Below are 12,000 nucleotides of genomic sequence, written 5' to 3'. Positions count from 1 at the left end.
AGCAATAACTTACAAATTACTTTGGTTTTATAAGACTACATGTGGAGAGAGTCTATTCTTTGAAGTATAACATTATAAAATTTGGGTCTGTCATCTTGCAACTAAAGATATTTTTGTTTGACACATTGTTAAAAGCACTTTAATTCTAGAAAATTCAAAACAATAACTTCTATAATCAATTTACTTTAATTTCCAGAATTAATCACAATCTCACTATGTGATCTTGACAGCGTATTTCTTTTTTGACAATAACGAACCACTTGACTGACACATTCATGTCTTGAAAGAAGAGAATTAAATGTGATCTGATGTGTTCATAACTGCGTTACTTCACTTTTTTATGTTCTGAAATAGGAATTTATTTGACGTGGAACACTTTTGCTGTAGTCTTTATGGGTCAAAGGAAATCATATACATTGCCCCTAAGCTCTAAATGTATTATTTGCTCAAATCAATTTGAAAACTCATTAGTTTAGCTAATACTTTAGTAAGACAATAAGTTTGCCACAGCTATGCTCTCAAATGAGTAGGGAATATATAATTTCAACAAACCATAATGGCTGCTATTCAGATAAGGAAGGAAGAAGGGAAAAGAGAAGAAAAGGGGAAATCAGGCCTGAAAGACGGGAGGAAATCCTGATTTATAGCAGCAGTATTTTCAGAATTTCTAACAAACTTAACTGCTAGAAATCATTTCAGCCCCCGACAAGAATTCATTATGTATTATCAAAACACTCTTTTTTTTTTTTTTAAAGATTTTATTTATTTATTTGACAGAGAGAGATCACAAGTAGGCAGAGAGAGAGGAGGAAGCAGGCTCCCTGCTGAGCAGAGAGCCCGATGCGGGACTCGATCCCAGGACCCTGAGATCATGACCTGAGCCGAAGGCAGCGGCTTAACCCACTGAGCCACCCAGGCGCCCTTATCAAAACACTCTTTTTAAAAGGGGCAGGTAAACTTATTTTTAACCTGAGAAAATGTTTTAACATTCTCCCCAAATTAAATGATCCTCTGCAACAGATACGAAAATTTTGATAAGGCAATTTTGGTAAAAGCTAATACTAATACTGATAATAATCTTTATAATAGTAATTATATTCCTGAATCAAAAACCAAGCAACCTGTTTCTGCTTTTCCTAGGTAATTCAGACCATCAGTGCAGTGGATAGAGATGAATCCTCAGAAGATCACCATTTTTACTTTCATCTCTCTGGGGAAGACACAAAGAACTCGAGTTTCATAATCATAGATAATGAAGGTAATGCCATTCCCTCATAATGGCTTCTGATCCTTTCTTTGGGAAATGTGCTTGGTTTTAAAGGGATTTATGATGTTGCTTTTTATAAGGTTCTTGCAGTATGATAATATTGAGAAGTAGAGCAGAGAGAAGCAGTGGAAACAGCAAACAAAACCTGACATCACGTTCTGAAAACACTAGCCCCATTTCTCACTGGATTTCTTTAAATTAGAAGCACTTTTTCAAGTCATCAGTGGCTGTGAGACCTTGCAAAACCGAATGAACCTGCAGATATAATGGCAGCACTAAGCCAGTACTTCCTTTCGTGTCTCGTAAAACCAAACTTCAATCTTTGGGGAAGAAAATGATATATACTTACAGTCATGTTAGTTTGATTGATTCAGAGATATTTGGAGTCATTAATTTGAAGCTATAAATATATAAAATTGGTTTAAGATTATTCTCTTTCCTTCAAAATGAAGTGATCCTATCAATCTAAAGACACAGTGTGCCAAAGGGTTTCATGTAGAGAGACAGAGTATTTTCTCCTTCCGTGCAGAGGTGACTTGACTTTGCATGAAGCCACTTTTCTCGTTATAATATGGGCCTACTTTAATTTTACTTTATATCTTGAAGATAAGAAACACTGTAGGATTTATTACGGAAGTATCCATAGCCAAACACCTGCTGATGTCCTTCTTTACACCTGATTCTGGGTTTCGATCTACGGGAGATCTTTTGTGGACAATAAATGCAGGCATGTTTTCTCCCTTTTCTCCTTGCCAAATTTCTCAGTAAAGGAAACTCAACTAAATTTAGGATTAAAAAAATGCAAATATCAATAGAAAAAATAAGTTACAACTTAGATTTGTTTACATCAACATAAGTCACTGAGGCAAAATAAGTATATTAAAACAAAGAAAATAATTAATTGGGTTTAATGTTTGTGATTAAAAATAATCTGGTAAGATATGAATTGAAAAATGTAAACTCTCTTACCTTTTCAGTCTGCCTAGTCAATAAAATCCCAAGTTTTATAGGTTCCAAAGCATGACGAAGAATTCATTTTAAAAAGATGATTTGGAAAACAAATAAAAATTTAAAAAAAAAAGATTAAAAGATGATTTGGGAAAAGTCGTTGGCAAGCACACACATTTTGAAACACTTCATTTATTTGCATTTTTACTGTTTGTGTATCCTAAGTTTTGATTACTACAGAAAATATTTTGGGGGTGGCAATACAAAGAGGAGGGGGAAATTTAGGAGTCAGATATAAGAAATTGCACCAAAAAAGCTTAGGATATTTTGGGATTCAGGGGGAAACAACTGCAGAACGGTCAAACTATGTATATCGTTCATCTTTGCTAATTTCTTAAATGTTCTATCTAGAAGAGCGATCAGTGCTGCTGAGGCTTAACTGTTACCTGAATTTTAAATAGAAAATGGGTTAATAATGTCAAAGTAAAATGAAACATCCCAATAGAATTTTCCTACCAAATAAAACTAATCCTTCTGTCTCATTAGTAAATACATGATTTGAGACCACTTGTTGTGATATTGGTAGATGACTTTGAAAGTCTTACGTATTTATAGTATTTGTGAAAAGAATGAGTTTCTATTAGACAAAGCACTGTGTAGTGAGCAAATAACCCCAATGAAACTCATACTGTGATCATAAATTTAATATCAGTAACCTCTATAAAATACTGAGATCTGATTAAAAAGCTGTTTTCTGTGTTCCACATTTACTTTTTCTATCTTTATCAAAAACATCTTGGAACTGATTCATGTAATTCATCTAAGATTGTAATTATGGTTTAGGCAATGCCAAATCAATAATGACTTTTTGAGTTGATCTTTTGACTTTTTACCTGACATTTCTTCTTTATTATTTAAACCTACTTGATATATCTATGTTATTGCCTCTAGTACATATGACTGGTACGAATTTCTTCTATATTGTTGAAAAATTATGCACATGGGTTTTTGTTTTAGATAACACAGCTGTAATTTTGACTAATAGAACTGGTTTTAGCCTTCAAGAAGAGCCTGTCTTCTATATATCTGTCCTAATTGCTGACAATGGAATCCCATCACTTACAAGTACAAACACCCTTACCATACACATCTGTGACTGCGATGACCATGGCAGTACACAGGCTTGCAGGAATAAGGACCTTATGCTTGCCATGGGATTCAGAACAGAAGTCATACTTGCTGTCTTGATAAGCGTCATGATAATATTTGGTAAGTAGTGCTGAACTGAACCTATCTTCATTTATTAAAAATAATTAAAAAGTAGTTAATTCCATCATCACAGTATGGGGTGTGTGTGAGTGTGTGTGTAAGTATGTAATCGCTCTTCAGAATATGTTGCAATTCTTAAACCATGGAGTAAATGAAAAATAGAGTGACCATGCATTTCAAGATGAAAACGAATGATCCCCGAATTCTGAGTGTGTCAGCATGTGTGTGCACGTCTGTGTAGGAATGTTTTTGACACTAAGCATTGGCAGTGGACAGCATATACAGTATATAACAATTAGTAATAATAGTAGCGACCTTCTGTTGAGTGCTTATTATGCTACAGGATACTGTCTTGAGTGTTCACAAGCAGTATGTAATTTGATTCTCATGATAACCATATGAAATAATAACTATTAATCACCTGTGTTGTATAAATGAACAAAGTAAAACTCAAAGTGCTAAGTACTTTACAAAGGGTCATGGAGATGTACTAAATTTCCATAACTGTACACAGTCTATTTAACCCTGTCCTGCAACTCACTAGAGCCGTAGGACCACAATGGAAGAAAGCAAATAGGTTGGGGGAATGCAAAAAGAGGGCTTTACTTGATCAGAGCTAAACACAAAAGAAACTTCAATAAAATAGCTCCTCTTTTTAATAGATTTTACTTATTTATTTATTTATTTATTTTAGAGAGAAGGGGAGAGAGAGCGCACAAGAGGGGCAAGAGGGAGAGAGAGAGAGAGAGTGTGTGCACTAGCGGGGCAAGGGGCAGAGGGAGAAGGAGATAATCTCCTGCAGACTCAGGGCTGAGCGCCGTGAGTGGGGCCAAACCTCACAACTCTGAGATCATGACCTGAGCTGAACTGGAGTTGGCCACTTAACAGACGAGGCCACCCAGGCGCCCCCAACTCTGTTTTATTTGTTTGTTGTTTTCAGATGTAGATGTTTTACAGATTTTACATTTTACAGATGAGGCAGATGAACCGCAAAATGTTTTATCAGGCTTCCACAACTACAAATAATTCATTTAGCATCACCGTCTCTCTTTCTTCAGCAAACCAGTCAGTATAAGTAACCTAAACCCTCTCTTCCCTTACAACTCCGTGTCAAGGTCAACACCACTTGACTGAGTCCTGCGAACAGTTGTATCAGCCACTGGTTCTGTATTCCCAAACCCACTGCTCCAAATGGCATCTGTGTTTCAGGGATTGCGTTGCCCTCACTCTACTCATCTTTCTCAAAGCTCAAAAATCATGCATTCCTTTTTACCATCCAAATTACCATTCTTTCCAATTCAGCCTCAGTTTTTATGATAATTTTTAATGGTCTTTGATCCTAAAACTGAATATAGAGCTACATAGCTGGGAATCAGAATCAAGTGTAGTAAAAACAGTGTAGGGTTTGAAGGGTGACAAGACCTAACCCAAGACCAAAAACGGGACAGCCTTGCAGTCAAGGTCATGACTAAGATTTAGAGGGTGGGAAGTATGGGTCAACCAACAGACAGTAGTTTTCTTTGAAAGTGTCGAGAATACTCTCTCCCATTCATAACTTGAAAAATTTATTTATTAGCTTCCTCTCTATACCAACCATGTATCTGAACCGAGTTTCACAGTATCTGGATTCAAACTCAATGACCTTATTTTAAGAACACTATTTCAGTGTTTTAAAAGGTAAGATTGACATAAAGTATGGCCTAATATATTTCTTTTTATGATAATATTAATAACATCATTTCATGTTTATTTCAGTTCCTATAGGTGAAGTTCTGGTTGGCTATTCTCGATACATACATACGCATGCACACACAATTTTCTCTAAATAGCAAAAAGTGCTTTGAAATTTTTCTGTTTCTACATCATGTTAAAATTATCTTAATAAATAATGATTGTGGGCATACCAGTGTTACGATTTTTAAAAAAATGATAGTTTGGGCTTTCTGAAATTAATGTGATATCACTGAGCACAGGTTCTAAACCAGCTTTTTGGTGGCATATACTTTGTAGTCAATGGGTATTAACAGAAAATAATTATGCCACAGAATTTGTCCCAGTGAGGAATTTCAGATGGCTCTGTTGTGCTTAACTTCTCTTAACATGGATTATTGGTTACTAAAATTGAGAAATGCATATAGATTGGAAAATGTTCCCGAATGCTCCTTTCCTTTTTCTGTTTTCAATATATAAAAAATACAGTTTTAAGTGAATTATCATCACAAAACAGTTCACTCTTATTTTTATGATGTAAAAATGATTTGAAATATAGTAATACTGCCTTCTGTCATTCTGCACGCCCCTTTTGTAAATGTTCAACAGCAAATACTGTAGTTGAGTTTTGGGGAATCAAACCTTATTCGGGGATATTCCACTGTACAGGCGATGACGTCACCAACCCCACTTGCACCACTCAAGGCTCCCCTCTATGTTTTCTTTTCTTATAATCCTAAAATCTAACTCATGTCCTGAGCTTTTAACAAAAGCAAGGATTGCAAGGCTTATTATAAATAACATATAATATTGATGAATATGAACTTGTTGCATTAATATATAGTCACGTATTGCGCTATACGTGTTACGGAGTGTCGCTTCATGGGCTCACGTTCTCGTTTCTTTGTCAGGGTTTATTTTTTTGATCCTGGGTCTGAAGCAGCGGAGGAAGCCGACTCTGTTTCCGGAGAAAAGCGAAGATTTCCGCGAGAACGTGTTCAGCTACGGCGATGAAGGCGGCGGCGAGGAAGACACGGAGGCCTTCGACCTGGCCCCGCTGAGGAGCAGCGCCGTCCTGCGGGAGCGCAAGGCGCGGGCAGCCGCCGGCGCCCAGATCCGGAGCCTGTACCGCCAGTCCCTGCAGGCGGGCCCCGACAGTGCCGTGTTCCGCGAGTTCATTCTGGAAAAGCTGGAAGAAGCGAATACTGATCCTTGTGCCCCTCCTTTTGACTCCCTCCAGACCTACGCTTTTGAGGGAACAGGGTCCTCGGCTGGGTCCCTGAGCTCCTTAGGGTCCGCAGCCTCTGATCAGGATGAAAATTACGATGACCTTAACGAGTTGGGACCTCGCTTTAAAAGATTAGCATGCATGTTTGGGTCTGCTATGCAGTCCAATAATTAGGGCTTTGTTATTATTTAAAATTTTTAAAAATGCTAGTATGTGTTTGGGCAAACTGGTAGTCTCCTAGTAAAGAGTTGTGTACTGCAGTTCTCGGGGCGGGGCAGAAAAGTTCCAGCATCTTCTGATTTCCTTGGAGTAAATGCCCTTGGTTATTTCCAGCTACCCACATGTTGTCCCCGAATGCAGATGTGGAGTGATGCTAACAGTCAGCTCTCGTGTGCCAGTGCAGGCCAACTGTGGCATGTAGCTGGAGTATTCCTCTGGCACTTTTCCCACTATTTTCACTACCATCCAATACAAAGTTTTGAATGTTTAATGTGAGAAAGGCCCTGAACTAGACCAACTTAATATTATTTCAGTTATCCTTTTTTTTTTTAATCTTACAAAGTGAGAGTATATTGTTTATGTGTTTTAAGTTCCTGATGCTGTACAGAGAGAAACAAATACCTAGTAGAATCTGGGTGATGATATAAAACTTTTAAAAAGTGTTTATTTTTTATGAATAAACAAGTTTCTGAGATTCTATGACTCACAGTAGTTTGATATTTTAAAATCACTGTCAAGGCCATACTTGAAAACTGATTTCAAATTTAGACAGACTCTTAGTGTATATTGATTAATCAAAGATACAGTATAGATTGGTATTATCTTTGATATTACAGATTTATATAAAAAAGGGAGTATGAAGATATATCTGAGACATTTAATGTTATTTTTATATGTAGCCAAAATACATCTTTACTATGGCACAATGCAATAACAAAATGCATGTCAAAATTTACTCAACATTAAATTTTAACTTTATGATAATTGTGGAAAGCATGAAAATTTTAAGTAAGTTTTTATTGCCACTAAAAATGGTAGCAGTAAATGAAAGAAGTATTTGACTCAAAGTTGAATTAATATTCATGCAAAATATTATGATCACCTGTACTGATTCTCACCACGCATAGAATGAAACATGATAAAATTCTTAGCATTTCCTTTTTATTAAGAGCTTAGACCAGAACTGATTCTTCAGTGTCATCTTTTTTATTATGGGATATAAAATTAGGTGCAATAGTTACTTTTATTATAACATTATGAAGGAAGTATGCTAAGCTGCCGGACATGATAAAATCCATGGAAACATCCAGATAACAAGCTTTATGATAACGTCAGATAATCAGATAATAAACCCTTTAATTTTAACCAGCATTTTCAGAACCATCCTTATTATTCTATGCAAATCGAGATGGAATTCAAAATTCATAGGTGGAACAGAAAGAAAATGGTGAATAATACAGTGTCCTCAAAGTTGTTTTATATGTTCATTTCTTCTTAGCAGCATGTGGAAATGAGCTGAACCAAATCGACCATTTATATTTAGAGAAAATATTTTGAATAATGTTTAGCTAAAGATAGGTGGGTTTGAATAGCTACAGTACTGTTTTCCTCTGTACTTGGAAACACAAGCACCACACCATGTAATAGAAGCGAGGTTTTCCACCAATATCCATTCAGGTACCATTACGTCAGTAACATAGGTATCAACACTTTTAAAAAGCCCAAGACTGGAAATACGACAATTTAGGAAAATATTAGAAGTGGATGAGAAGTGATAAGTCATAGAAAATCCTTAGGCATTCATATCATCATTTACTTAGGAAAGAGTATGAATACTAAATAAAACAAAATGTTCAAAGAGAAAAACTTGCAAGTAAAACAGAAATGTGTGAGTTGAGAGAACATTTCTATTTCTATCAGATTAACATAAAAATTGAAAGAGTATAATTGGGGATATTTTCAGGGATTATTCCATAAAGGATTATTCCCTGTATTTAAAAGATTGTACTATATGTAATCTTGGTTGAAGAATTGGAAAGTACAAAAAGCAGCAGATGAATCAGTCCATGGAAAATAGATGAGAAAAACAGAAATAGGGTTTTCTGAGGCTCAAGTAGGTCTTGCCATGGGTGAAAGCCTTACGAACAACCTATCAATTTGGATGAACACTTTTAAAAATGCACACGTTTGAGTCCAGTGGCACTAAGCAGGTGTGTTAAAATAAATTCGGCTTAGTTGATGATGAGATTGTTAACTCGAGGTACATAGGAAAAGAACATAGATGGTTGCATATCGATTTGCTAGTCTTAAACAATATCAAAAAATACTATCTGATTCTTGTACAGAAGTTGCAATTTCCTAGAAATTGTGTTCGGTCACATTTCAATCACACTTGACCTTTTTGCGGTCCCCTGGGCTTTGCAAGAACACAGCTGTATTCTAACCTAAAGTCGTGCCATTAAGATCTCATTTTTGTAAATTTTCATTAAGGCTAAATCAGTGCAGATATTTATGAAAATAGCACAGCTTCGCACTAACACTTGCAGTGCTTAAATATTACCCTCCGTTAACTCACAGGTGTATGTGTAAGTCTGGGATCACTAATGGTTGCAACAAGAAAATATTTAGAGGCCTTTCAGTGATCATAGGCGTTCACACCGCAGCCGTGCTGGAGCCTGCAGATCCGAGTATGACTCAGTGCGCTTTTGTTCAAGTAACTGTGTGAACTCTGTCGAACTGTCTGCTCTTGGCCCGGCTTGTTTGTCATCTGTAAAATAAGGCCCCGTTCAGCTATTGCACACGGTTGTTGGGACAGACAGAGCAGTCCCTGACCCACGGAAGAACTGCGTCGTCGTGGGAGCCGATGCGATGCGGCTGGACCTCGTAGACCCTTCCCTTCCAGGACTGAGTGCTCTGCGCGGCTTCACAGCGTGTTTGTGATCTGAGGCCACTTGCTCACGCCACCTGGAAGCCGGGTGTCCCTCTGTCCCCGCTCATGTCTTCCGGTCTCGTGTTCTAGGCCCGCAACGCTCTGGCCCCCGGACGTTTCGCTTTTGCATTGCCTCGCTTCACTCAGGTCTGTGATGGACTGTGATTTCCTTAGAAAGGCCTCCTGGCCATCGTCCTCCACGGTGGCCCTCGCTCCTCCTGGCTTTTATTCAAATCACTTAGCCACCTGGTATTACAATATATACGTACTTTTCTTTTTTAACTTGTTATGTCTTTATCACTTATTAGAATGTAAGCCGTAATGGGCAAGGAGTCCTCTGTCTTGTTCATTTGTTCTTGTCTGAAAGTGTCTGTAGCACATAGTAAGTGGACCAATAAATATTCCTGAATACAACAATGAATCCCAATCTATTTTATTTGGTCATGCGTAGAACCATATTGAGTTTTGTTAAATAATAATACGGAACTAATGTATTTTTCAGAATAGGTCACCACTGGGCAGTTCTCGGGTACACTAAGATTTTTCAAAAGGTTTCTAGTATATGAGTTTGGCGTTTTAACTCGTTTGGACGTATTGGTATTATCCCCAGGGATGAAAAAAGGTAATGTCTATAAACTGTTCAGTCTAAACAGGTCCATTGATAAATGCCGTAGAAATGCTCATGTGAATGAGTTACCATGAAGTGTGATGAAAATAAAAACATGTGCAATGTGTGAGAATTCTGCTTCCTGGTTGTAATACAATGCTTGGCAACAAATATATTGTTAGACTTGCAAGGCTACTGGAAACCTACAAGGTAGCTTCACGATCTTTCGAATGACATGAAAGGACATTAGATACCAAATACACTAAAGGCTGGGAGACAAATTAGAGAAAGAAATGGAGGAAAGGAATATGTGGTTTTTTATATTTCCAGTTATATCTACCTGTCCATGTATACATCTATGTATCTATCGATCATCTGTCTACTGAGATAAACTGTGATTTCCTGGAGGAGGGGAGAATGGCACCTCTGTCACAAAGCAGATCCTTAGGACCTGTTAGAATGTGTCGCTGCCGCCTTTTCCTAGAGAGCTCTGACGTGGAAGGCTGACCAACTGGTCTGAAATGGCAGACAGTCCAGGAGCGGGACAAGATGCAGCTCCTAGCTGTTCACAAGGCAAAGCTGCATGAAGTTCCCATAGGTTAAGGAGATGGCAGCTCTAGAAATTTTGCACAGAGGGAAGGTGCTGAGAGGAAGCTTAAACCAGTCATCCACAGCATATGTCATACGGGCTAAAGAAAAATACAGACGTCAAGTGTACTTAAAATGTCTCCACCTACCCTAACAATAGCCCCGGACAGAGCGCCAGCATTCTGTGTGTGACACTGCAGAGGAATCCGGCTGTGGGATTATGGACGCGCCAGCCATGTTTATTGTGCCCCTTACTTCTGTCTCTGGAATCAGAGGTCCAGAAGCAGCAATTAGTGGGAGAGAGTGAGAGAGAGAACCTTACATCGGATGTAAGGAAAAACATAATTTAAAAAGTGTTTTTGACACTGATCAGAAGCCGTGCAAACTGTCTGGGATTTGGCCAAGGTGGGCAGCAGGAAGATCCATGCAAATGTGTATCAAAACTGAGTAGTAGCAAACATTTTCATGATGTTTCTTTCAAGTTCAAACTAATCAATAACCTGGATACATTAAGATATCAAGTTGACTTGGAATTTCATATATTTTAAATAATTCAAAAATCAATTCTAAATCAGAAGCAAACTACAAAAAAAGTAGACCTAATTTAGAGTGTCCTTAAAACATCTGTAAGCATACGAAAATAGTTTTCACTTTATTTCATGTCATTCTTTTGTGCTTATTCATTTTAATATTTAAAATGTGGTATGTTCTGTTGAGTTCTTCAGTGCTAAGTGATTTATCTCAGCTACAAATAAGGTGGACATGGAAAATAACTCACATCCATGATTATATACAGGTACAAATCTGTAGAACGTTTTGTCTAGGAAAGGGAGTGCGGCTGATGTAAGTATTCACATGTTTCCATAATATTATCTCATTTACATGCTAGTGAGAAAAAGTGGTCTATGAAGTATATTTTTAATTATTTTCTGGTTGCTAACATTTCTTTGTTGTGTAAACTTTGATGTATTATTTAAATATTTTCTTTGGGCACCTTAATTTGTGCAATAGGGATACTAAAAATACATCCTCAGACTTTTGTAGGAATCAGCAAAAATAATACATATAAAGAATGAATTATGCCTAACAAAGAGAATTTATGACATTTAATCTGTTATTGTTAACACAATTATTGTGACATTATCAAGTTTATCTTTAGAAATGCTCATAGACCAAGCTCATTACTCTACAATTAATGTGGACATGAAGAAAATGAATTAATGCAGGACAATAATTAGCTGGCTGTTACTTATTGCCTCCCCACCTTGACCCTTCCTGGGTAATGTTCCATTATTATCAAGGAAAAACTTAATTGCTCAAATTATGCATTATGTATGAGATGTTCTGATTGAAAATCACTCCCCTATAACATTTATTTGGGGGGGGGGGAACTCTGCTAAGTAATAAACACAGATCATGGCAACTTTCTTTAGGTATGACTATTTTAGGGAAAA

The 12,000-nt window shown here is 37.1% G+C and overlaps 1 protein-coding gene across 1 annotated transcript in view; it reads left to right on the top strand.

Annotated features, from left to right (window-relative positions):
* CDH19 (cadherin 19) overlaps positions 1-7,395 on the top strand; it is a 93,114-nt gene extending 85,719 nt beyond the window's left edge. Inside the window, exons 10-12 of the mRNA XM_059410092.1 lie at positions 1,141-1,258; positions 3,233-3,484; positions 6,106-7,395. Of these exons, the coding sequence (XP_059266075.1) occupies positions 1,141-1,258; positions 3,233-3,484; positions 6,106-6,596 (861 nt within the window). The 3' untranslated portion in view covers positions 6,597-7,395. The remainder of the gene's footprint in view (positions 1-1,140; positions 1,259-3,232; positions 3,485-6,105) is intronic.
* Positions 7,396-12,000: the final 4,605 nt, after the last annotated feature.

The sequence above is a fragment of the Mustela nigripes genome, chromosome 8 (assembly GCF_022355385.1).
Source record: "Mustela nigripes isolate SB6536 chromosome 8, MUSNIG.SB6536, whole genome shotgun sequence".
NCBI classification, from domain to species: domain Eukaryota; kingdom Metazoa; phylum Chordata; class Mammalia; order Carnivora; family Mustelidae; genus Mustela; species Mustela nigripes.
This window is presented reverse-complemented; position numbering and strand designations above follow the sequence as displayed.